Source organism: Eptesicus fuscus, chromosome 9 (assembly GCF_027574615.1).
Source record: "Eptesicus fuscus isolate TK198812 chromosome 9, DD_ASM_mEF_20220401, whole genome shotgun sequence".
Taxonomy (NCBI): domain Eukaryota; kingdom Metazoa; phylum Chordata; class Mammalia; order Chiroptera; family Vespertilionidae; genus Eptesicus; species Eptesicus fuscus.
In genome coordinates, this window is record NC_072481.1 from 62,341,319 (window position 1) to 62,368,630 (window position 27,312).

The window sequence follows — 27,312 nt, forward strand, 5'->3', positions numbered from 1 at the left end:
CAGCAGCGAGTGTGTGCAGGTGCGGCAGCCGCAACGGTGGCGGCAGCAGCGGCAGTGCACGCGGCCGCTTGCAGGATTCTTCCTGCAAATGGGCTACTAGTTTTAGATGAGTAAAATGAAATTCAACTTTTAAAGATAATTTGTTTTATAGATGAGAAAACAAGCAATTTCAGATGTATGCATACTGAAAGCTGAACTCACAGAATAAAATTGATACATCTTTACAGCCTGTTAGGTATGTTAATTTAAAACTTTTATTTGTTAAAAATATTAAATATTTATTTGGTCAGATTTGTTAAAACTTTGTTCTCCTTGGCAATGTTTTATGTAAGTCATAAGGTTTATGTTTTTCACCAAATCCTTTAGTACAGTGGTCGGCAAACTCATTAGTCAACAGAGCCAAATATCAACAGTACAATGATTGAAATTTCTTTTGAGAGCCAAATTTTTTAAACTTAAACTTTTTCTAACGCCACTTCTTCAAAATAGACTCGCCCAGGCCATGGTATTTTGTGGAAGAGCCACACTCAAGGGGCCAAAGAGCTGCATGTGGCTCGCGAGCCGCAGTTTGCTGACCACCGCTTTAGTATTACAAAGGATTTTTGGAAATATTAGATGTATGAAAGTAAAATGGTGTCTATTTGGTTATTTTTGATGGTTTCAAATCTATTGCATATTATTTGAAAATATTATATTTTATAATTTTCATTTTTAAATAGTCTTAAAATTTAATATGACTGTAAAATATAATTTAAAATCATAGTTTAGTACATATGAATATATTTACATATAAATCAATATTGTTTAATTTATTTGTTGTACTTTAATTGAAAGCAATCTGGAAATATAAAAGAATAGGAATATTGAACGTGCATTCAGAGCTATGACAGAGCTTAATGTCTAAGAATTTAAATTGTTTTAGTAATTTGTTTTAGAAATATAAAAACATTAGAAATTCAGCATATTATACGGAAAATGGTTAGTCTTACTCTGCCATAATAATTGTGTAAATAGGAAATGGAATATTCTCATAACAGATGACTGAATCATCATGTATTTCCATTTAGAGGAGAAAAATGTGCAGGAGATGCAGGATTTATAAGTCCAGAGTTCAAGGATGCAGACTTTTAATCTAAGTATTTATAGGAACTAATATACTAGTAAGTGCAACACAGAGTTCTCAATTGCCTTGAGAAAAATAATAGAGACTTCTGTATATTTAGAAAGGTTCTTTGCACAAAATTTCTCTTTTAGCCTGGTTGGTGTGGTTTAGTGGTTAAGCATTGATCCATGCACCAACAGGTCGCTGATTTGATTCCATCAGGACACACGCCAGGGTTTCAAGCTTGATCCCCAATAGGGGGCATGCAGGAGGCAGATGATTGTTGATGTTTCTCTCTCATCGATGTTTCTATCTCTCTCTCCCTCTCCCTTCCACGCTCTCTAAAAATCAATAAAAATATTTTTTTAAAAGACAAGCTTTTAAAAATATTTCTTTTAGAAAAAAAAAACTACTTGAGAAAACAATGTCTTTAGATAATTAAAATGCAGATAAAGAAAAAGGAAAATCTATCCATAAAAAGAAAACTAGCCAAGAAACAAAGTATAGATGTCCATAATGGAGGAATTTTAATAATTGGAACATTAAAATTACAATTATAATTGTAAATAACAATTTACAATAATAATTGTAAATGACAATGGATAGAATTAGGTTCCCAGCAAGTTTTTCCTATTATAAAATATCAGAAATAGCCACATTAAAAATTTAGTTGGAAAATAATAGGTAGGCCTAATATTACTAAATTATCTTATTATATTTTTTTAGTATTTTAATCCTTCATACATATACTTTTTCCCTCTGGAAGTTTGAGTTTAATTCATAAGCCTCAGAGGACATGAGTACTATATGGAGTCAGGGAGCAGGAAAATTATTTCCAACAGTTTAATGAACTTAAACAAGAGAATTAATTGCAGGATTTAAGTTTAGATTTATTGAAAAAACACAAGTATAAAGAAAACTAGCCTAAACTAGACTAGGCTTTAAAAAAATTTCTTCTAAGTAAACATTTCCACTTCAAATTATACATATTTAAAAACTAGCATTTATTTGTAAGCATATCTAATCTAATAATAGACAAATATGCAAATTGACCATACCTCCGACACACCCACAAGCCACGCCCACAAGCCATGCCCACCATCCAATCAGAGCGAGTATGCAAATTAACCCAAACCAAGATGGCTACAGCCACAGAGAGCAAGGTTTCCTAGGTAACAGAGGAGGCCAAGCTTTCCGCCTGCCATTTCCAGGCCTAAGCCTCCACTCAAGCTACAAAGTTTCAATTATAGAAGGTAAACAAATTCAAACAAATGGCGGCAGAATGGAGCTTGAGAGAGCAGGCCAGGGTTGCCGCCGGCAACAGGGGAAGCAAAGCTTTCCACACACCCTGGCCGGGCTCACCTGCTTAAGGCAACAAAGTTTCAATTATAACCCCAACACAATGGCTTCGGCCTCGGAGGGAGCCCCAGGCTTGGCTTGGCTCCGCTCCAGGCTACAAAGTTTCAATTGTAGAAGGAAAATAAATTCCAGATACCAGGGCCTCCGCTTGGGTTACCAGGGGGCGTGGCCTGTCTGCAAACCACCACAGGCCCCTCGCTCAGGCCGCCCCACACCCCAAGGGAAACCCCACCTGATCTGGGACGCCCTTCAGGGCAAACCAGCTGGCCCCCACCCCTGTACCAGGCCTCTATCCTATCTAATAAAAGAATAATATGCAGATTGATCATCACTGCAACACACAATATAGCTGCCCCCATGTGGTCAAAGATCCTGAGCCCATGTGGACACAAGATGGCCACCACAAGATGGCCAGCAGGAGAGGGCAGTTGGGAGGCACCCGGCCTGCAAGGGAGGGCAGTTGTGAGGGATCAGCCCTGCAAGGGAGGGCAGTTGAGAGGGACCAGGCCTGCAAGAAAGGGCAGTTGGAGGTGATCAACCCTCCAGGAGAGGGCAGTTAGGAGTGACCAGGCCGGCAGAGGAGGGAAGTTGGGGGCAAACAGGCTGGCAGGGGAGCTGTTAGGCATCAATCAGGCTGGCAGCGGAGTGGTTTAGGGGGTGATCAGGCTGGCAGGCAGAAGCGGTTAGGGCCAATCAGGAAGGCAGGCAGGCAAGCAGTTGGGAGCCAGCAGTCCTGGCAGGCAAGCAGTTGGGAGCCAGCAGTCCAATATGACATCCCTCAAGGGGTCTCATATTGGAGAGGGTACAGGCTGGGCTGAGGGAGAACCCCCCTCTGTGCACGAATTTCGTGCACCAGGCCTCTAGTATTTTAATACTAGCGTTCCCAATCCTGCAATGGGGTTTCCTGCTGCACTCTATCCTGCCCCGCCTGCGCTCCTCCCTTTTCCCCCGCCCCGCCTTCTCTGCCAGCCCGCCTGCTCTCCTTCCTTCTCCCCCGGCCCCGCCTCCACTCCTCCCTTCTCCTCCCCCCAGCTTGCTTGCTTCTCCGCAGCTTTGCTCCCTTCTGCAGCTCTTGGCTACTTTCTACACTGTCTTGATATGCAAATTAACCACCATATTGGTTGGGGTAATTTGCATACTTGTCCTGATTGGTTGGTGGGCGTGGCTTGGGCGTAGCAAAGGTGTGGTCAATTTGCATATTTGTCTATTAGGTAGGATTAGAGGGAAATTTTAGCATAAAATTCTGAAAGCAAGTGTTCTTAATAATTGTATTAAAACATCTTATAGAGGAATATTTAATACTAGAGGCCCCATGCATGAAATTCATGCACTGGTGGGGGGGGAGTGTCCCTCAGCCCAGCCTGCACCCTTGCCAGTCTGGGACCCCTCGTGGGATGTCCAACTGCCGGTTTAGGCCTGATTCCTGTGGGATCAGGCCTAAACCGGCAGTTGGACATCCCTCTCACAATCCAGGACTGCTGGTTCCCAACCACTCACCTGCCTGCCTGCCTGATTGCCCCTAACTGCTTCTACCTGTCAGACTGATTACCCCTAACTACTCCCCTGCCAGCCTGATCAAGGCCTAACCTTTCCCCTGCTGGCCCGATTGCCCCTACTGCCCTCCCCTGCAGGCCTGATCCCCCCCAACTGCCCTCCCCTGCAGGCCTGGTCTTCCCCGCAACTGCCCTCTCCTGCAGGCCTGGTCTCCCCCAACTGCCCTCCCCTGCAGGCCTGGTCCCCCCCAACTGCCCACCCCTGCTGGCCCAGTCACCCCTAACTGCCCTCCTCTGCCTGCCTGATCACCCACAACTGCCCTCCCCTACTGGCCATCTTGTGGCGGCCATCTTGTGACCACTTTGGGGCACTATCTGGTGTGAGGGTCAATTTGCATATTACCTCTTTATTATATAGGATAGTAAGTATACTTGTTTCTTACCTTTATGTTTCTGGACACTGAAGATATATCTATACCTATTATCTACATAATCTATCTATCTATAGTTCTACATACAAACAAAGCATCACTTTATCTGTTTTTTTAATATAATAATTAACATATACAGCCATATGGCAAAAATGTATAAATTTTCATCTCTTCAAGAAACTAGATCTGTTTGTACAGATCTTTTTCAAAATCTTAGTAGTTTGACAAAAGATGTTCACAGCTTTGGTTTTAAGGCTTCCCACATTTCTTCTGTTTGCTGTTTGGCTACAGCATCTCCAGAGTAGTCAAGACAGTTTGCATTCCACATGCCAATGCCCCGTAAGCCCCAGGTTTGTATATATGCTGTCTTTAAGGAAATGCTCTTTGGGTTATCATACCACACCTGATGAAAATGGCCAGCAGAATCCTATACAAATAAATGAAAGTGGAAATTTTAAGTATTCAGTGCAATAAGAGGGAAAACATTTCTAAATTTCAAGGATTCAAAAAGGATACAATGAAATAATAAAAATGTAAGGGCACAGCATCTTCTGGCTCTATGATTGCATGGCGCTTTACGTGATACTTGGTAGATATCATTGCTTGTGGCATTTTTACAATGGCAGAGATTACACAAATAGGCCTCCTAATAGCGTCCATTTAAGGTCTTCTCATACCCTAAGATTCCTTCTTTGCCCTGATCTGATGATTATCAACCAATATGTATATCTTAGTCACTTGTGGAGTTTTTAAAAGTACAGATTCCAGTTAATTTGTTTGACTGAATTAAAACCTTCCAGGGCTAGTGCTCTGATATGTATTTGTTTGTTTTGTGTTCTGTGTTCCATTAGGTAATTGTGATATTCAGCCAAGGCTAAGGAGGATCGCTGCTGTGGTTCTCTGATACCAGCTTATACACTTTTTTATATTCCCTACAGTTTCTAGAAATGTGCCTAGTTAGGACCTCAACAGATGCTTTTGTTTACGATGCATTAGTTAAATCAAGAGGAATGGCAATAGACAAGGAAAGTAACTTCTTTTCTAAGTCTTAACCAATTGATCTAAGAGCCTGTCAGGTCTGGACTCCATGGGTGCCTTATGCACACAGCTGACAAAAACCATAAACTAGAAAGTGGTCTTTTGCCCACCTTCTACCCTGTAAAGTCCTTCTCCCCATAACACCTGTCTCTATCTAGCACTGACAGTCTTTCTCTCTTAGAAGGTATATCATTTATTGGATAAAAGAGAGAAAAAAATGAGCAGATCTAGGCAAAAGGGTAGAGGAAGGGGGGAAATAGGAGGTAAAAATAGAATGACCTGTGGTTAAAAATAATTTACTGACTTTATATACATCTTGGAAAAATTTTAAAGGCAGTTCTCAACTAATGCCAGTAACATTTTTTTTTTTTTAATGATAGCACCACTGGAATTAGAATAGTCTCCTAAAATAACTTCTTTGAAGGACAACAGTCCCTGGTAAATAAATAAGCTATGGCATATTGAAGTATAAAAGACTCATTATATACAAGCATATCTTATACTATATCTTATATTCTGTACTTTCAGATATTTAGATCTAGTAACAATTGTAATTCACCATTAAAAGACAACTTGAAGAACTTGTACCTAAATATAGAAATATTTATTTTTGAAGATTTAGGAGCAAATCCAAATACCTTTGAATTTGCCATCATTCTAGCTAGTACTTTGAGCCTTTTTGACATTGTTAAGAAATTTCAAATGCCTCAAAATAGTGAAGGATCAAAGTATGAAAAACTGAGTACATGTAGGAGTGATGTATGCATGGTTCAGGTATAAATGCCTTCAAAAATATTGAGTACCAAGATGAAGCTGCTATTGCTGAGACAGCATAAGAAGGCAGAATGATTCTCTTCAGTCACATCAGAAACTTGATTTTGGTTGCTGCTAATTTTACAATCAACAAAAAGAGGAACAAAAGCAGTATGACTAGATTGTTGTCTAAAGTGCCATGGAAAGAATGGTCTTCAAGGCTCATCAGAATGTATTCTGAATTTTAAGACCTAAAAGAATGTGTCTTCTTATTCATTACAGAAAAAGTAAGACAGGGATTCAGAAACACTACATCACAGCATCAACTATTATTCTGCATTACATATTTCTAAATTATGTATAACTGGTTACATGCAGTCTTTACAAGACATATCCTTGAAACACTCTTCCCCCTCCATGTTCCTAAGAGTGTTGGAACAAGGTTCTATGTTTTAAAAAATGACATATGTACTGCAGCACTTCTCAAATCCTTTCTTATAATATACATTTTAAATCTCCAAGAGGGACATACAGTATGCATTGTTTTCCAAATTTATTTGACCATGGTGTGTGTGTGTGTGTGTGTGTGTGTGTGTGTGTGTGTGTGTGTGTGAAATATTAACAGTTCCTAGAACAGGGTTTTATAAATACTATTTGGCAAAGGCAAGGTTACAGTATGCCATAGCTTAATTACTAGGTATGCACACTAGATTCTAAACTTTAGAAAACGCTACAGTAAAGTTTTCTACATAATCAATATATAGGCATGTATAGATATAAATCCATTATAATTTGTTAAATATGTATGTTTGCAATCATTTTTTATAAAAGATTACCAGACCATTAGTTAAAAATAGATATTCTTACTGGAATTAATTTACATCAGATCTTTTTAGGGCTCCTTTTACAATAATAATCCAAAGTGAATTCAAAGCTAGTGCTTAGATTTTTGAGGTATGAAAAGTTATTATGCTAAAGGTAAATTATGAAAAATATAACTTTTCTTTGCCTCTTTGGTATGGCAATTCCTGTTTATCAAACATTATCTGACAGAACTGCTTATCATTCACTCCATTTCTTCAAGTCTCTGTAATATTTTTAGTTTCTAATTTTAACATTGTTTTTCATTGGTCTCATATCATATAGTTTGACTGAATTGTGAAATAAATTTGAAATGATGCCATTTTCCATTGTAAAGTCCATGATGGCATCTCTTGTTCTTGGCCTCATTCCTTCCTGCATAGGAGCCTCATCAGAGTCTCTATCTACTTTGAAATGGAGGTTTCCAGCCTATTTTTCCCCAAAGCTTATTAGAAACCACAGTCTTCATACATATTTGTCATCTATTCAGGAAATCCTGTTTGTGATATGCATGTTTTTGTTATACCACCTACAATGACAAGTGGCCACTGTGACCATACCTTGAATTGCTCACCAGGGAAGTAAAGTTCCTGATTAAACAGATTCAAAGACAAGTTAACTGCTATAAACAGCAGTCAATATGTTGTACCTAAAAGAAAACTGATAGAAATCCTCCATAGCAAATAGGTAATTATGAAAATATGCAATTACAAAAACTAATAGAAATAAATGTCCATAACTTGTGAAAAGTCTTACTTTATAGTTATAATATGGAGACTTCTGATTTTCATCCCATAGGATTCCAGAAAGAGAACTCTTTACTTGCTTCATAATTATTTTATAGGGCACCTGACGTCCTGCAGCATCACTACATGGAGCTCCCCGGAAAGGGACTTTTGCAATGGTACAAACATGATCCTAGAAATGCAAAAATGTTCATGTTAGAAATTATCACTTAAGTATATGTTAAGAGTTAAATCAGAAAATATACTGAAAACTATTAGAAAAATGTATACTATATAGATATGCTGATTATACAGTATGAAAATTAAATTTCATTATTAAATGAAAATATAGAACGTTCAGAAACTTTCATGGGATTGAATATTTAAAAATAAACCCTTTCCTTTTTAGTCTCAAACTATATTTCAGAAATTCTAAAGTTTATATACTCTATATATAGAAGAGTTGGTAAATTCTAAATAGAATATTATATATTATATATTACAGCAAGGTCTAAAAATACTAAAGAAAGAGAAAGAAATTATGTAAGAAATGAGCTGTTCTTACCTCTGATAGAGTCAGGCAGGTATAATCATAACCATACCAGGGAAGACCCATTACGAGTTTCTTAGGGTTAATGCCCATCTTGATGTAGTCATCATATGCTAATCAAATAGGGACAGAAAAAGCATATTTTTCCCTTCATATGTCTACTAATATATTTACACAAGCCTTGCAGCATCTAAGTTTGTAAAACAGGTACATTTCTGCAAAATACTAATACTGTACTATGGATCCCTTTCTGCCCAATGCTGCAAAATGTGTATTTCCACCAAGAGAAGTTCTAAGACTATGTAGAATGTTAAGTAAATTTGCTACTTTTCATAACCTTTGAAGTTATGGTATACCATTCAATAGCCAAGAAAGGGGTGGGTTATGCATCATTTCTGAAACATATTTGATTATGAAACTTTTTTCTTTATTGTCTAAAGTTTTACATATGTCTGCGTTTTCCCCACTTGACACCGCCCCGCCCCCCCAGCCATTCCCACCCGGGGCAAGCCCCCACAGCCCTAGTATCTGTGTCCATTGGTTATGCTAATATGCATGCATACAAGACCTTTGGTTGCTCTCTAACCATCCCTCCCCTGCCATTTGTCTCTGGATGTATTCTTGTTCATCATGATTATGAAACTTTTATTGATAGAGCACAGTTATCATCTCTTCCATGAAACACAGTTTGGGAAGATTAGATTAAATAATTACTTTTTAATTATAACAGAATTAAATTATTTGTCAAATTGTTAATTATCTGTCCAAACAACTAGGACATGCTAAAATGAGGCCAGGTTCTAAGGTTTTACCTCTATATGAAAAAGAAATAATTTTTTACTTACTAACCAATCAACAAATCAGTGCCAACTATCAGAGAAAAAATTCACTTGAGTCCATAAGATAGTAAGCAACCTTTGATTCAATTGGTTGATGGGATATAAACCAATCCAAACTTTGGAAAGGATAATGCAAAGGCCATATCATATGAATGACCCGTCAGAAATACTCTTAATTGTGATGCTATACAGGCATACCCTCCTTGTTGTACTTCAAAGATGTTGCTTATTTGGCAACCTGATGACAGACTCTCCACCCACAAAATGATTATGACTTCCTTTATTGTGATACTCACTTTATTGCTGAGGTCTAGAACCAAATCTATAATATCTCCTAGGTATGTATGTAATTTGTAATACAGCATGTACTAATAATAAATGTCAAATGAGATAAAGGCAATCCTATCAATCATGTGTAGAAGGTATTCACATCATAACTATCTTTGCTATTAAATTATTTAACATTGGTTATTTCAACAAAAGTATCTTGCCAAGTTCTAGATTAAAAAATATCTTATTTATGTAATTTTGAGAGAAGTGTGTTGACTTGAAGTTAAAACACTTGCTTGAGTTTCAACTATGTAATACTTCATAGCTGTGCAATCAAGATAACACCCTTCATCTCATGTGCAATAGATGATTAATAAATAACATACTTATTTAGAAGATTTTTAGAATTAAATGAAAACTTCAAAATTTTTTGTAAACTTTAAAGCTCTCCAAATTAAATGTTTTTCATGTTTCAAGAAAGCATGGAAAAGGTATACAAATGACTTAGAAATACTAAAATAAGACTTAGTGTTTGAGGTTATGGAATTAATATTAGCAGTAAATGATTATTTGGTGTGTCTTACCAGTTATTGTCTGATTATAGGGAGCATTGGCTGCTGCAATACATTCTGACCAGATCTGACTTTGTTCATCGTAAGACATCACAAAGAGAAAGTCACAAGCATCTGCAATTCCAGTATAATTATAGCACCTTCTGTCTATGCACTTTGGAGACCAAGCTACATCAAAGGTTACCTGTGGAGAAACGCAAACCATTTTATGTAACAGGATCAAATATGCATATTATGTTAGATGTTTTGTTGATTACACATTCTCATCTAATACTATCCAAGAAAACAGAACTGCTTTCATATATGAATGTAGGGTTTGACACATATGGAACTAGAAAAGTTCTAAGAAACATATATTTTTTTGCTTACATGGATTGATCCAGACATATATTTGGACAATATTTTGGACACATATTTAAATAATGGACCTATATTTGCAACCAGACTTATTTGAACATATACAATTTCAGGAGCACTGAACTGTGTAGAAGGGGAGTTTTAAACTAAAATGTCTTTAAAGGTTAGATTGGAAACTCAACAGATTGAAAGAAACAGGTATAATGACAGTAGGGTGTGGTGGGAAAGCAATTGGAAAATAAAAGCAGCACACTAAAATAATTCAAATACAAAAGTTTTTAAAAATTACCCAGGCTGCCTGACTGGTATGGCTCAATGGTTGTGCATTGACCTATGAACCAGGAGGTCAGTGTTTGATTCCCAGTCAGGACACATACCCAGGTTACAGGCTTGATCCCCAGTGGGGGCTGTGCAGGAGGCAGCCAATCAATTATTCTCTCTCATCATTGATGTTTCTATCTTTCCATCTCCCTTCCTCTCTGAAATCAATACAAATATATTTTAAAAATTATGCAGGATGAATTGGTCAGTCATATGTTGGTACAAGCTGACTGGCCTGGAAGTAGGAGCCCCTGATTTACAATTACATTATTATGATGGGTTTGTTCCAACATTACAGTTAAAGAATAGTGGTGTTTTATAGCTACAGGTATAGCTAACCAACTAGAAATGAATAAATCACTTAAATGGTCCAATTTTATGGGAATATTCCAATAAAACTTGAGTGATAAATTATCTTTCATTTTGAATGGTGAGCCAATCTTCTACAACAAGTCTGTTTGCCTTAACCAAGTATTAATTAGCCGTACATGTGTTCAAGTATTCTAAGGTTTCATTAAAAGTTCATATTTAGGCTCTCAGTAAACCCACTGATTATTACAAATGATTGAGGTACTTTAGTTAAAATTTTTACACTTTGGCCAATTTATTCTACTATTACTATTTTTAAGACTTTCTCAAAGTTCTCTCAATAATTCTCTGGATATTAACACTAAAGGAAGCTCTACAAAAAACAACAACAACAACAACAACAACAACAACCAAACCTTATAGGTTATAAAGCAAAATTTTACTTCTTGGACCCTGCTTTATTGCTGCTTCCTATTATAAAATGGGAGCTATACTATTGTAAATATATTTCAAATACATTTTGTAAGTCCTTACCTCTCCCGTAAGCATTAATAGTATTTTCACTTGGATTTCATAGTTAACCTCATATTTTTGAAAAGGCAATATTAATATTTTAGACAAATCAAAAGACTTTGGTTCTAGTGTTGGCTCTGTATAACTAGGTCTGTGTAACTTAAAACATCTAAATCTGTGTTCCTACCTATAAATATAAGGATGTAGAAAGAACTCTTCAGGAGCATTTCTAGCTCTTTAATTCTCAGACCAAAATTCTGTAATCTTAAATCTCGTATTTCCCCAAAAACACATTTCTCCTTCCAGACTCTATTTTAGCCTCTCTCTCTCTCTCTCTTCTCTCTCTCTCTCTCTTCTGGTCACCATTTTAAGAGCCTTTCTGACGCTTCTTCCCCACACCCCATTGCTAATCTCACATTTTCCTTTCCTTCTCATAATTCTTTAGCCGCTTCCTTTCCATTAATTAATTCAATAAATATTTGTTGAACACTTGCTGAGTGTTAGGGTTATGCCATCATCCCAATCCAAACCATAAATCCTATTATTGTATTATTGGGTTAGTCCTTACTGGTCTCCTTTTCTTTTCTAGAAATTTTACATGCTGCTATACAATATTCTTCTCTAAGCACTTTCTACACATGTAACCTGTTACAGAATAAAATGCATACTTTTAAGTCTGATATTCTTGACCTTCCACAATCTAGTCTATCTTGGCAACTGTACTTACCACTAATCTACCTAACATGAATTTGACATAGAAGCCCAAATTGTTCTACTTGCCCCTCAAACATGGAAATAGTACTGCTGCTCAATCTCTTCCTCCTGGACCTCTCACTATACTTAATCAGCACTAGCAAATAGGTTATTTTTTTCACTCACCAATTCTAATTCTTACTAATAAAAGTCTAAGTAGTGGTCACGCCATGATGCCCTCATGCCATCACAAGATGGCTGCATGCAGGTGGGCGGGGCTGGGCTTGACACTGCGGGCGTAGCACAGAGCCTGCCTGGGAGTCCCGCCTCCGCGAGGCGAGGCCTACCTGGAGGTTGGGCAAGGCCTGCCTGGGGGTCTCCCGGCTCCATGTGGTGAGGCCTGCCTGGGGATCCCGCCACCTCCTGGCTCCACACAGCAAGGCCTGCCTGGGGGTCTGGCGAGGCTGTCCTGGGGGTCCCACCTCCAGGCTCCATGCGGTGCAGAGACAGAACCCCTGGCTCCAGCCTACCTCTGTGGGGCAATCCATCAAGGAGCCCCGGATGGGTGGGTGGGGCCTACTTCTTTGGGGCGATTGATTGCAGTGCTCCTGCAATGTGACAGGGCACAGGCCAGGCTGGGGGACTGCCCCCCCCCCCCAGTGCACGAATTTTGTCCAACGGGCCTATAGTTTATCAATAAAAGCAATGTAAAGAATGTGGGGAGCCCTGCCCCGTTTTGTTCAATGGTTAGAACGTTGGCCCTTGGACCAAAGGGTTAGGGGTTCTATTCCCAGTCAAGGGCATGTACCTCCTCCCTCCCTTCCACTCTGTCTACAAATCAGTGGAAAAACATATCCTTGGGTGACGATTACAAAAAAAAAACACTTAAAAAACAACAACACCTGACTATTAAAGTAAATGAAGCCATTAAAAAAAAATGAGGGTTATGTCTTTAATAGAAAAGTATGTGAGGAGAGGAATCTGGTGGCCTGCATACCAGATATTTGCTATTCTCGGTCTAAATTGTACTAATCTGAAAAGCTGATTTCCACACAGATCAATCCTTATATAATTTATTAATTTCTCAATAATTCTCAAATGCCCGTTGACCAAATGTACCAGAATCACCTTGCACAACTTGATAAAAATATAGTTCCTAGGCTCCATCCTAGATCTACTGAATCAATCACTGGGGATATTTTTAACAAGTATTCCCAGGTGATTCTGAGATAGGTTTAGAATTATTGGTTAACATTACTTAGGTAAAACATAACATAAAGTATATTTTACATACTATATATAAAACATAAATATTTTCTAGTTAACTATATTTTAAAATTTTGAAAGGCAGGTATTACTCATTCACTTGATAAACAATTTTTAAACATTGTGTTAGACATGTTTAAAGGAGCTGGTCCCTATCTTCAAATAAGCACTGCTAGGCCTAATATTCTTTTTAGTTTTGTTGAGGTATAATTGACAAATAAGATTGTAATATATTTAGTGTACAACATGATGATTTGATATGCATATATATTATCAAAAGTATTAACTAACACATCCATCACCTCACATATTTACTTTAAAAAATTTTTTTAAAAACAGCATATGATTATATTTAATACACAAGTTTGATACAACCAAAAAGTAAAACACCAGAGTAAAATTGTAACAAAAACATGGTATTTCATTTGCAATGCATGAGAAATGGTTAACATCTTTAGTCATAAATAAGCTCTTAAAAACCAGTGACACTATAATAATGCAAGGAAACTGGAAAAATAAAATGAAAAGGTACAGGTGATGATACTTTTTTTGTTGATGATAGCATTTAAGTTCCACTTTATAAGCAACTTTCATTTATACAATACTAGAGGCCCGGTGCACAAAATTTGTGCACTGGAGGGGGGATCCTCAGGCAGGCCTGCACCCTCTCAGAGTCCAGGGGCCCTCGGGGGATGTCTGCCTGTCAGCTTAGGCCCACTCCCTGGCAGTCAGACATCCCTCTCACAGTCTAGGACCCCTTGCTCCTTACCACCCACCTGCTCACTGCTCCTTACTGCTTGGCTCGCTACTCCTTGGCACTGCCGGGGATACGGGAAAGGCTCCCACCACCACCGCTGCGCTCGCCAGCCGTGAGCCCAGCTTCTGGCTGAGCGGCGCTCCCCTAGTGGGAGTGCACTGACCACCAGGGGGCAGCTCCTGCATTGAGCGTCTGTCCCCTGGTGGTCCGTGCGCATCACAGTGACTGGTCATTCTGGTCATTCCACCATAACAGTCGCTTAGGCTTTTATTATATAGAAGATGGCATTATCAACTATAGTCAACATGTTATATAGTAATCCCCAGACTTTATTCACCTTATAATTGGAAGTTTATACCTTTTTACCAGACTCTCCTTATTCCTCCCAGCCCCTGGCAACCACCTACTCTCTGTTTCTAAGTTCAAATTGTTTCTTTAAGATTCCACACCTAAGTGATACCATGCAGTAATTGCCTTTATCTGTCTGGCATATTTCTCTGAGCAGAATTCCATTCAGGTTATTCAAGTAGTGTCACTAATGACAATATTTCCTTCCTTTTTCCTTTTTTCCTTTTTGAGAAGGAGAAACATCAAGTTGCTGTTCCACCATCTATGCATTCATTGGTTGATTCTCAAATGCACCCTGATGGGGGACCCAACCTGCAACCCCGGTGCATCTGGAGGATGCTCCAACCCACTGAGGTACCTGGCTAAGGCTTTCCTTCTTTTTTAAATCTGGATATTTCTCTCTCTCTCTCTCTCTCTCTCTCTCTCTCTCTCTCTCTCTCTCTCTCTCTCATCATATTTTCTTATCCATTCATCTGTTGACATTTAAGCTATTTTCATCTTTGCTCTTATGAATAATGCTGCAATAAACATGGGAGTAGAGCTATTTCTTTGAGAGAGTGACTTTGTTTTCTTTTTATATACTAGTTCTGTTTAATTTCTTGAGAAACTAATTTTTGTGGTGGTTGTACCAGTTTACATTCCTACCAATAAGTAACAAGGTTGTATGTTTATTGGAATGTATCCATTTCTTCTAAGTTATCTAATTTGTTGATATATAATTGTTCATAGTAGTTTCTTATGATCCTTAGGATGTTTGTTTTATCAGTTGTAATACCTCCTCTTTCATTACTAATTTTCATTATTTGAGACTTTTTTTTAGTCTAACTAAAAGTTTGTCAATTTTTTCTTTCAGAACACCTCAGCTTTTAGTTTCATTAATTTTTTCTATTGTCTTTATAGTCCATTTCATTTATTTCCACTCTGATAATTGTTATTTCCTTCTTCTACTAACTTTGAGCTTCATTTGTCCTTTTTCTAGTTTCCTTGAAGTGTGAAGTTGGGTTGTTTATTAGAGGGCTTTCTTCTTAATGTAGGCATTTATCAGTTTAAATTTCCCTCTTATAATTGCTTTTGCTGCATCCCATGAGTTTTAGCATGTTATAGTCTCTTTCATTTGTCTCAAGATACTTTTATTTCAATTTTGATTTCTTCTTTGACCATTGGTTGTTCAGTAGCATACTGTTTAATTTGTACATATTTGTGAGTTTTCCAGTTTTCTTCTTATAAGCATAAAAGTGTCTTTTCTATCAAGGTTATAATTTAGATATTAACTCCCCTCATCTCCTGGCAGATAGTTAACAATCTAATAAGTAACCAGACTGGCAAACATTCCTGAAGAAGAAATAGGTCGTCCCGTTCCCCAGCAGACATTCCATCTCCTTCCTTATTGCGCTGCTTTTCTCAGATTAGACATTCAAGCTAGAATGTGAAGCCACGCCTTTCAGCCAATCCGGGTAGGACGCAGTAACTCCTCAGGGAAGGAATAAAAGGAGAGCAGAATCCTCATTGTGTGTACCTGCCCTCCACAGGTACACACAATTGCACCCTTCTGCATTGCACCCTTCTGCACAGAAGTAAACTTGCCTTGCCTATCCACTTTCGTGGGTTTGTCTCATTTCTGCAACAACATTGACAAGCATTTCTAACTTTCTTATGATTGATTTCTAGTTTTATACCATTGTGGTCAGAAAAGATACTTGATATAATTTCAGTCCTCTAAACATTATTAAGATGTGTTTTGTGGCTTAACATATGCTCTCTCCTGGAAAATGTTCCATGTGCACTTGAGAAGATGTGTATTTTGTTGCTGTTGGATGGAATGTTCTGTGTATGTCTGTTAGGTCACTTTCCTCTAATACAGTTATTTTTAACCAGTGTACTGCAAGAATTTTTAAAACATGCAATACCTGCTGATTTAGTCAGGGGCACTGACCTCTTTTCCCCTAGATTGCCAAATAAAAAAATGACAAAGCCAACACACAATAGCCTTCCAGCATGAATGCCCTGTCTTGAACCATAAATATATAGGTCATATTATACAGCTGCATCTTATTGGTCATGTCCCATAATAAGGTTGCATCTGATTGGTTAATTCTTGGTACCAGAAATCCTTATATACAAGTATAGACACCTGATTTTTTTAAAAGTCACTTTGGAGCAAAAATGGTAGGTAATTACTATAAAATTTTTAAATAAATCAATCAAAATTATACCTATTTTTCTGTCAGATTGGCAAAAATATATTTTTTGGTGTGCTACAGAGTTTTAGTAATTAGTTTATGTGTGCCATGAGATGAAAAGGGCTGGAAATTGCTGCTCTAACATGTAGTTATTGCAGTCTCCCTAGTGATTATCTGTCTGCATAATCTATCTGTTACTAGAGCTAGCTAAACATTGATGGGAAAGGAAGCAAAGGGGGAGACATTGTTGAGCATATTCAGCTGGGAAGCAGAGACCTGTTTGCTTCACCAGGAAGCTATAGCTTCACACTCCCCCCCCACCCCCCCAGGAAGCACCAGTCCATTGCCCAAAGATCACTGGGGGAAGGGATAGAACAAAGGGGAAATAAACACGTGGGCAATAAAATCAAAATGGCACAGTGGGAGGTGTTCGACCCCAGAAGCCTGTCAGTCTGGGAAAAAGATCATTGACTAGGGGTGGACCCCAATACAAGCCCGAGAAAGTTTGGGAAGCTAATTGGTTATTTTGTTTGTTTCTTAAATATATTTTTATTGATTTCAGAAAGGGAAAGGGAGAGAGAGAGTTAGAAACATCAATGATGAGAGAGAATCATTGTTTGGCTGCCTCCTGCATGCCCCACACTGGGTATTAAGCCCACAACCCAGGCATGTGCCCTGACCCAGAATCAACTGGGACCTTCTGGTTCATAGGTCGATGCTCAACCACTGAACCACACCGGCCAGGCTAATTGGTTATTTTGAATAAGTTTCTGGTTCCTCCCAAGCCTAAGAATACATAATTTCAGGTGAACAAAGAAGCTCTCTCTCTCCCTCAGTGACCTGTACTTGTCCCATTCATTCTTGTTCTCCCCCGCCTGGATACAAATGACCAAGCAGGTCTAGTGGCCACCTGGCCTGAGGCAGACTATGCAGGCTCCCTAGGATTATGAAACAGGAACTCTGGGCATTTGGCTTTTATTTTGGCCCTGCTGAAGACATGGTTGGACTTTTTCAATGGTGGGATGAAGGGAGATTGGACATTGGGAAGCCAGGAAGAGAACTCTTTTAATATTGCACCACAAATAAACCATGCCACATCACAATTTCTTGTGTGTGGATCCTTGAAATGCTTTTCTCAAGATCCCATGAAAGAGTCTTTTTCTCACTGACAACATATCCACTGCTTAAACTGGAGTATAGAAGTCCCCTATTATTGTAGAACTAGAGGCCCAATACACGAAATTTGTGCAAGAGTAGGCCTTCCTTCCCCCAGCTGTCAGCACCGGCTTCCCTCTGGCACCAGGGACCCGGGCTTCCCTCACTGCCCCCAGCTTCGTCCAGAAGGTCGTCCAGAAGGACATCTGGTCTAATTAGCATATTACACTTTTATTATTATAGATTGCTGTCTATTGCTTCCTTTAAATATGTTAGCATTTGCTTGATATATCTGGGTGTTCCAATGTTGGATGCATAAATATTTATAACATATATTGGTCCATTTGATGTGTCTCATAAGTTCCTTAAGCTACCTGCAGTCTTTTTCATCCTTTTTTCTTTTCACTGCTCTAATTAGATGAAATTCTCTACCTTTAGGTTTATTGATCCTTTCTTCTGCTTGATACAGTTTTTTATTGAACCCTTCTGTTGAATCTTTCAGTTCTGTTATTCTTCATTTTTATTATTTCTGTTTAGTACTTTTTAATATTTTCTCTTTGTTGAAATTCTCATTTTGTTTAGACATTGCTCTCCTGATTCAGTGAGCCATGTTATGACTATTATTTTGAATTCACTATGGAGTAAATCACTTACCTCACTTTCATTAAAGTCTTTTTATAATGTTTGATCTTGTTATTTTGTTTGGGGTCTGGGGAGGGTTGCAGTCACTACCTAGATGTGTGCTAATTAGAAATCAGAGCCTCTGGCAGCAACTTTATGCAGTCAAACCCAGAAAAAGACTAGGACAGTGGTCGGCAAACCGCGGCTCGCGAGCCACATGCGGCTCTTTGGCCCCTTGAGTGTTCTAACGCCACTTCTTCAAAATAGACTCACCCAGGCCGAAAACCGACTTTTGCGCATGGGCCATGAAGTTTCAATCGCACTGTATGTGTGCGCCCGCACGTGGTATTTTGTGGAAGAGCCACACTCAAGAGGCCAAAGAGCCGCATGTGGCTCCTGAGCCGCGGTTTGCCGACCACTGGACTAGGAGATACATTGTTGTCTTTTTGCCTGCTCTTTCTGAGCTGAGCCCTATGGGGGAGGAGGGGGAAAGTACCCATTACAAGTGCTCAAGTGCCTTGGGAACCTCTTCTGTGTCACCTGTCATCCTCTGGCTTTCAGAGCTAGGCTTGGGGGGCCATCCCTCAGGTGGGAGCCTTAAAAATTGTTGCATTCCAAACCCTTCCTTCCTCAGAGAGAAGCTGCAGTTGGGGGTTCCCTCCCTATTAAATGGTGCTGTGTCAGGAGTGCGGTTTATGGCAAGAGTGTGTCTCACCCTTTCCTAATCATTTCAATGTTATTTTCTCAGTTGCCAGATGTGTAGGCACTCAGTTAGGTCCTGGATTTCTCTCTGAGGAAATTGTTCCCTTTGCAGCTGTACATTTCATGTGTCCATTTCAGGTGGAAAATTCAGGAGTTTCCTATGTCTTCATTTGGTCTAGAATATCCTAGCCTAGTAGTTCTTAACCATAATCACCTATGAAACTCGTAAAAAAATATGGACTCTGGGCTCACTTAAACTGTGTGAATAGTAATCCCTGGGAGTGAGTTCCAGTGCGTGTATGTGTGTGTATGTATGTGTGTGTGTGTTTATGACTAGGTTTGAGAATTACTAATCTGGGGCCACTTTATCCTTTGTTACCCATACATTGCCTGGCAAGATGCCCTGTGCTATGATCTGCTCTAATCACACTCATGATGACAGAGGGGAAGCACTCTGCCTTTTGTCATAACTCTGACTGATTCTATGGAGTCAGTCCTTTGAGCCTTCCTGGGCCTTGGGTGCTTTACAAAGCAATTCAGTCGGTGGAGCAGCTGAAGTACCTCTACGCCAAGGCAAGAGCTGTCTGTGTCCTGCATGGGAGAAAGCAGGGCCTAAGCAACTTGGCCCTTCCTGATTCTTTCTGACCCCTTTGCCTAGCTAATATTTCTAGTCCTGCTGCAAGGTTAGAAGATGGTGCAATCCATGTTGTATCTTGATGTACACAGAGAACAGACTTATCATCTTAAAATTCTGTAAAACTTTAAAAATTTCATGCATATAAGCATAACCAATGGACGCAAAACACCTGGGGATGAGGGCATGTATGGGAGTGGGATGGGGGGGGGAGGGGGCAATGGTAAGATATGTACACATATAATACCTTAATAAAAAAATGAGAAAAAAATAAAATAAAATAAAACCTCCAAAGTTCCAGAATATTTCCTAGGATGTAAATGCTGAACTTTTTTCTACTTCATTACTATAAAACGGATTCTATTAATTATACCTTCATGAGTACATCTTGATAAGGAAATTTAGGGATTTCCAAAAAACATCAAAGGAATTTTTACCTGTGATCCCTCAATTTCACGATGGAAAGAATCTGTAGTTTCTTTGACTAAAGCAGTTAAGGCATCATATTCAGGTGATAAACAATTAACTTCTTGCTCTATGTCTATATTAATTCCATCCATATATTGTGTTTTGGCCAAATTAACTTGTTGAGCTATCCAGGATGTTCTGAAATGAGGATTAATGATATCCTTTAAGGACACATCTCCTGTGAAATCAATACACACATTTTGTTCATATATGCTTTTCACAGTTTAATGACATTTACTTCACAACCCCATTCCAAAGAGATCAAACTGTCCTTTAAACATCTCATTATTTTGGAACTCTAAGCTCCCAATTTAAGTCTTCCAGATGAATAAATAATATACCAAAATAATAAAAAGTTATTACTCATTCATCTCCAAAGTAACTGTTATGAGTAATTAGTAAAATCATTTTCAAAGTAGAAGCAGAAATTGTGGACCATGACTAGCTAAAGGTCATCATGCTAATTAGGAGTCACATTTTGCTCAAAATGATGCAGTGGTTTATTTAATTCTTTAATAATATTTGTATTTGTGAAATTAATTACACAGTATGTAAGAATTTAAGATGCTAAAAAATATGCCATATGAACATGAAAAGGGAATGTTTTGGAAAGTAGGAATAGCAAATGATGCACATAAACTTACCAATTGTCTGGACACATCTGGTAAAAACTGGCACTCACCTTTCAGCACTACTCTGGCTCCTTTTGAATGAGCATAGCACATAAGTTCTGAGTCATATTTTCCAAAAAGTGCCACAGTTGTAATCTGTGACCAGTCATAAGATTTCCAAGTTTTGTCACCAACATCAAACACAAAGACCTGTCAGGACAACAGGGATAAGCAAGTACCATCAATTAAGGTAAGAAGAGTGGCATGCCAACATTAAACATCAAACATATGCTAGGCACTGGGGGCCCTGAAAGTACAAGAGTGAAAAAGACATGGGGGTCAGGGTCCCAATATAGTTAGTGGCAGGGGAAATTTGCCAGCCTGGAAAGTAGCTAGGAGGAGATAGTAGCAAGTGTCAAGGCCTAGAGGCAGAGAGAGCATGGTGGTTGTGTAACTAAATACTGAGTATGGCTCTCACCTAGAATGTGTTTTTTTTTGTTTTTTTTTTTGGGGGGGGGTGTTTTTTTGTTTGTTTTACTTCTGACCTCCAGAACTGTTGGGGGGGAAAAAGTGTTGTTTTAAGACACAGAGTTTGTGTTAATTTGTTATAGTGGCAATAAGAAACTAATACACTTAAACCACATTTTTGCTATAGAACAATTGTTATAAAATTGAGTTAAACATTTCAGGAAAAAATTTAGAGTTTTCTTAAAGTCCTTCATATCAGACGAATTAGAATAGCAGAGAAGTGAAACTGTTCTGTTGATGAACGATGATGTATCGCCTAGAATTTAGATTGCGACAGAAGGGACAAACCAGAGAGTGGCAGGCAGGATTAAATCATAAAAGGCCTTAAAAGCCCTCTTGAGAAATTAGTATTTTATCCTGAGGGAAAGCGTTTAAAGGAGAAGTCACACATTTATACTTTAGGTCTTCATTTATGTATGCATTTTCAGAAAATCCCTTCAGCTGAAGTGGAAATGGATTTAAGAGAGGCTCAAACTGGAGGCAGAATGTCTAATAGAGAAGCTGTTGGAAGAATATAGGCAAGAGATGTTAGTGACCTCAACTAATGCTGTGGAGCAGCAAAGGTGAGATTAATGAACAGATCTGAAAGATCCTAAGGAAGCAAAATTTACAGGACCTTGTGACTATTTGAATGAGTAAGGCAAGAGAAAAAGAGGAGGTTGATAACCCTCAAGTTTCTGGCTATTGTAGGTGGAGCCATAAATACTGCATTTCTTTCTTAAAAAAAAATATATATATATGTGTGTGTGTGTGTGTGTGTGTGTGTGTGTGTGTGTGTGTGTGTGTTTCAGATAGGAAGGGAGAAGGAGAGAGAGAGAGAAACATTAATAGTGAGAATAATTGATCAGCTGCCTCCTGCATGCCACCCACTGGGGATCGATCCTGAAACTTGGGCACGTGCCCTGATTGAGAATTGCACCAGGACGTCCTGGTTCATAAGTCGATGCTCAACCACTGAGCCATACTGGCCAGGTGATACTGCAATTCTATGAATGACTTCTTAGAATAGTACTCACGTTAAATTCTGAAGTAGATGATGTTATGTTTCTCCAGTATTTTTATCCCACAGATAATTCTAGAAGCACAGAAGGCTCACTGATTACTATTACTTTATCCCAAATAAGGTGTTAATTGATTCAGCAAATACTTACTGAATTCCATCCAGTAAGGTATAGGAAGAGCATATTGCTAGGCATTAGTGACAAAGGGGTTAAAGAGAAAGAACAGGTCCTTTATTTAAGTACAATTGTGGTAGGGGCTACATGGGAATGCCGGGGGCCATGGTAGCATATAAAGGAACCTGCTTCCGTACTCGGGCAGGAAAACTTCACTGAGGACTACACACTTAGGAAAGGACTGAAACCTGGGGAATGATCTAGACAGAATGGAGGAGACATAACTATGGACAAAAAAAAAAAAGCATTCTCAGCAGAGGAAAGAAAAAGTGCAAAGGTCTCAATCCCTCAAGAGAATTTGGAATTTATGGAACCAAAAGAAAGTCAATGTGGCTAGAACACAAGATCCTGTAAGTATATGGAATCAGATGGATCTAGTAAGGTGGCAAGATCAAGTAAAGCTTTGGAGACCAGGGAGGATTTTGTATTTTATCCTGAGATCAATGGGAAACCATTAGAGTATTTTAAGCAGGGGTGGGGCCTAAGATGTGCATCCTATCTAATAAAGAGGGAATATGCTAATTGACCTTCACGCCATCGCAAAGATGGCAGTGCCCACAGCCAATAAGGAGAGGATATGCTACTTGACTGTCCTGCCTTCAAAGATGGTGGTGCCCACAGCCAATAAGGAGGAATATGCTAATTGACTGCCACGCCCTCAAAGATGGCAGCACTGACAGCCACAAGATGGCGGTGCCCAGTCCCCTCAGCCCCGTGGGGGGCAGGCGTGTGGCAAGGCTGGGCCTGCCCTCAGGTGGGCCTGGCCGCTCCATGCGCTGGCCTCCGGAGTCCCCCAGTCCCCTCAGCTCCCCAGCTGCTCAGGGCCGGCCCAAGGCACAGGCAAGCCTCAGATGGCGGCTACCCAGCCACCCAGGGCCGGCCCGAGGCACAGGTAACCAGGGATGGCCAAGGCTTGCACTGCTGGCAGTGGCAGCAGTAGAGCTGTGATGGGGTGTTGCCTTCCCCTGATCGCTGGGTCACCTCCTGCCCCTGAGGACTCCTGGACTGTGAGAGGGGGCAGGCCGGACTGAGGGACCACCCCCTCCAGTAAATGAATTTTCATGCACTGGGCCTCTAGTATAGAAGTAAGAGAGAGGAAGAGAAGGATATCCTATCCTATATAATAAAAGCCCTCTCCCTTCCTCTCTCTGAAATCAATAAAAACATTTTTTTAAAAATATATATTTTATTGATTTTTTTACAGAGAGGAAGGGAGAGGGATAGAGAGTTAGAAACATCGATGAGAGAGAAACATCGATCAGCTGCCTCTTGTACACCCTCTACTGGGGATGTGCCCACAACCAAGGTACATGCCCTTGACCGGAATCGAACCTGGGACCCTTGAGTCCGCAGGCTGACGCTCTATCCACTGAGCCAAACCGGTTTTGGCTAAAAACATTTAAAACAAAATAAAAAAATGTAAAATTGAACAGCTCATTGTTTTTAGATTCATATTTCCATCACAAAACTTATCCCTTTAATCCTGATAATTAAAATTGAATTTGTTTAAAAAAATGCTGAGGGGTTGTGATATAATAGAAATCCTAAAAAAATAGCTGGATGAACCAATTGAAAATGCAAGGAGAAAAAAGCTATGTAGTCTAGTCTTGGGGTTTGAAAAACATAGAAAAGATCAGTAGATAAAAAGACCATTTAACGTGAAAATGAACACAAATTTAACTTGTTTGCATAATTGGTTTTCCAAATGCTCACAGACACTGTCTAACCTGCTAAGAGGTATTGTTGCTACAGTGAGTCTTTCAGATGATAGGTTTCCATACCAGGCAGGTTCTCCATCAGTAACACTTTCACCACTTTTATTTTTTCTCCTAAACAATGTATACATGTTTGTTTTTATTGGCATTGAGCTGTCACAGCCTCAAACTTAACCTGCTAGACTTAAGAACTGGCAATGGCCCCTACATTACAAAACAATGCTCTCTGGACTAAGCCTTTCCACCTCTCTGATGTCCAATTCCCTGTGCAGTCATCAAACTCTAGGCAATCAGGTTGTTTTCACGTTGCCTCTGAAACAGTTTGATTAAAGTTGTCAAAGGCCTTACAAATTGTTTAGGTGAGTAGAAGGAAAATTCACTGAAAGACCTAGTTTAACCCCCCTTCTTGGGTGGGTTTTGAGGTGCCTAAAGGAAAGGGGTGGTGGGTAGAGGAAAGAAAAGGTAAGTAAAACATTCTGCTCTCCAATGCACTGCTGGAGTGCAGAGATTCAAACTGAACCCTCATATTCCCTCCCCCCCACACCCCCCACCCCGCCCGCCCCCTCTCCCTCTCTCCTTCGCTCTTGTTAATCCTCACCCGAGGAGATTTTCCCATTGATTTTTAGGGACAGTGGAAAAGAGAGGGAAAGAGAGAGAACATCTAAGTGAGAGAAACACACATTGATCCGTTGCCTCCTGCAACCCAGGGGCTGGGGAGAAGCCTGCAACCAAGGTACTGGCCCTTGGCCAGAACTGAACCAGGACCCTTGGTCCGCAGGCCGATGATCTGCCCACTGGGCCAAACTGGCTAGGGTTGAATCCTCATTCTTTTGAAAACCACAGAGTCTTGCTGTTTAGCGAATGTCTCATTAGCTCCTTGCTTGCAAGCACTGCAAGCGACACAGCCGGATAATGAAAAAAGCTTGTGTTTGGATTCCGATCAGGGTTTGAACACTTGCTGTAAGACGTGGGAGGAATTACTCAATCTCCCTGAGCTCGAGTTTCCTCATTTAAAAGATGAAGGAAATCCAGAACTAGAAAAGGTCCTGGGCAAGTAAGTGGTCAAATTGGTTTCAGCACCCGCACCACCTCTTTTTAGGGCTCAGTTCGCCTCTAACGTCTCTTTGAGGTCGGAGGACCAGACCCCGAGGGGCAGGCGAGAGGCGCCTACCTCGAAGTTGGGGCGGTTGCGGATGGGTCGGCACAGCGCTGGATCCTGGCACGGACAGTCGGCGCCGGCCCCGAGCGGCAGCAGCAGCAGCAGCAGCGGAGCGATCCCAGGGGCGCTGCTCCTCGGGCGGCCCAGGAGGCGCGGGAGCCTGCGCGACGCTCTGGACATGCTGGTGGGTCCCCCGCCCGCGTGGGTTCCTCGGGCCAGGCCAGAGGGGCGGGGCCTGCAGCGTAGGTTCAGGCGGGGTGGGCGGGGCTCCCGGTGGGGAGGGCGGGGCTCCCGGTGGGAAGGGCGGGGCTCCCGGTGGGAAGGGCGGGGCGGGGCGGGGCGTCAGCCAGGGCTGGGTGCCTGGGCCGCGCGGAGCAGGAAGCCGCTGTGAAAGGTGAGCCAGTGCCTCTGGTCACAGGGGACCAGTTGACTCAAGTAAATATCATCTCTGCCTTTGATGTCCCCACCAACACTCTGCCGCTCTTAGTGGTTTGTGCACTCCTTGTGATCTGCTGGGGGAGGGTTCCCCCAGAATGGAGAAGTAGCGGTTCTTGGAAAGGAAGGAAGAGCAACGTGGTTGGAATGGCCCAAAGATTTTTAAGATACAGACATCCCTTCTGAGTTAGGAGGGCGGCTCAAAGACAGTCGTCTAATTCCGCCTCCTGGAACGGTTCTGGAGCCGCAAGAGATGCCTCAGAAAAATAGGATTGAAGGAGGCTAGTGGGGGAGTGGGGGGGAAGGGGGGAATTTCTGAAAAGAAGGGGGATTAGGTGAAAGCTGCTTGAGAAGCAGGTAGATCGATAGATTTTTTTTCCTCCAGGCTGTGTCTGTAGGCAGCCGCCCCTTCCCACCTAGGCTGAAGTTTTGAGGTTTAATTTTCTGAAGAGAGTAAAATCTCTAAGAAGTGCTTGGGAGCTATACCTAAAAAGGGAGATAAGGGACTGTGTGCCTGGATTAAAGATATTGACATCGAGGTTCTCCACAAACTATACACCAGATCGCTCCATACTGAAATTCAAAGTCAAGAGAGGGACCCACTCACTCAGAGCTCCCTCCCTTTTCACTTTTTATCTTTTTAAGTCATGGACAGCAAACAACAAAACACAATGATAGAAAGGGAAGAGGCCTAACCACCAGAAAGAGGGATATGGAAGAAACAGACACTGCAGGGTGAACACTTTTTAAAATTCCCGGTAATATTCCTGGGAGGTTAAGAGAATATGTAGCCTCTATAGGATGCAATAAAAACGGGGGGTGATGGGTAAATTGAGTTTGGGGAATTAGAAGGTAGCACAAGTGAGGGGGGGAACGTTCACAGAAGATTTGAGGGAAATAGAGCAAAATGCTCTTCAAAGAGAAAGATGAGAAAATTGGAAGAGCAGTGCAGAGGGGAAGAAATTAAGTAATTCAATAAAAACTTTCAGGACTGAAGGACATGAGAATGAAAGAGCAAAGAACAGATCCTAAGAGTTTCCAGAGAGGAAAAAAAGTCACGTAGGATAGAGAATCAGGATGCCATCAGATTTCTCAACAGCAGCACCTGAAGCTCAGACAATGAAACAATCATTTGAAATTCTAAAAGAATATGACTCCACTTGAAATTCTGCCAAATTATCAATCACGTGGGAAAGTCATGCAACCTTTCAAAGTATAACCTATAATACACTCTTTCCCAAGAAATTACTATAGAATGTGTTCACCAAAACAAAGAAAGAGGAATAAAGGGGATACAGGAAAGGGAGATCTAAAATAGGAGCGAGAAGATGTAAATAGCCACCAACCTCCCCCTCCCCCGAAAGATGGCGAG

The 27,312-nt window shown here is 40.2% G+C and overlaps 2 protein-coding genes across 12 annotated transcripts in view; one reads left to right on the forward strand and one right to left on the reverse strand.

Annotated features, from left to right (window-relative positions):
- Window positions 1-10,114, forward strand: part of SPATA1 (spermatogenesis associated 1) — a 43,235-nt gene extending 33,121 nt beyond the window's left edge. For 6 of the 11 annotated variants that reach the window (XR_008557034.1, XR_008557032.1, XR_008557037.1 and 3 more), the window contains 3 exons: window positions 152-235; window positions 7,836-7,941; window positions 10,026-10,114. Coding sequence is in view for 3 of the 11 variants with exons in the window: in XM_054721200.1 (XP_054577175.1) it covers window positions 152-208 (57 nt within the window). In the remaining 8 variants the exon portion in view is untranslated. Of the gene's footprint in view, window positions 1-151; window positions 236-5,323; window positions 5,408-5,803; window positions 5,862-7,835; window positions 7,942-10,025 lie in introns of those variants that run through there. The other 5 variants (XR_008557038.1, XR_008557036.1, XM_054721200.1 and 2 more) reach the window with 5 other exon arrangements.
- CTBS (chitobiase) lies at window positions 4,486-25,723 on the reverse strand. The gene is made up of 7 exons (XM_008139475.3): window positions 25,518-25,723; window positions 21,000-21,138; window positions 20,287-20,495; window positions 10,006-10,177; window positions 8,328-8,425; window positions 7,794-7,955; window positions 4,486-4,812 (listed from the first exon to the last, which is right to left on the reverse strand). The coding sequence occupies exons 1-7, from the start codon at window positions 25,683-25,685 to the stop codon at window positions 4,621-4,623; spliced, it is 1,140 nt and encodes a 379-aa protein (XP_008137697.3). The 5' UTR covers window positions 25,686-25,723; the 3' UTR covers window positions 4,486-4,620.
- Window positions 25,724-27,312: the final 1,589 nt, after the last annotated feature.

What these genes read in the sequence shown, in the direction of transcription:
- CTBS (XM_008139475.3), bottom strand. Translation starts at nt 25,685, where the DNA reads ATGTCCAGAGCGTCGCGCAGGCTCCCGCGCCTCCTGGGCCGCCCGAGG. An exon ending in CTATAATCAGACAATAACTG is followed by an intron (nt 8,426 to 10,005) that starts GTAAGACACACC and finishes CTATTTGATTAG; the next exon opens with CATATGATGACTACATCAAG. An exon ending in CTCCATATTATAACTATAAA is followed by an intron (nt 4,813 to 7,793) that starts GTAAGACTTTTC and finishes TTATTTGTATAG; the next exon opens with GATTCTGCTGGCCATTTTCA.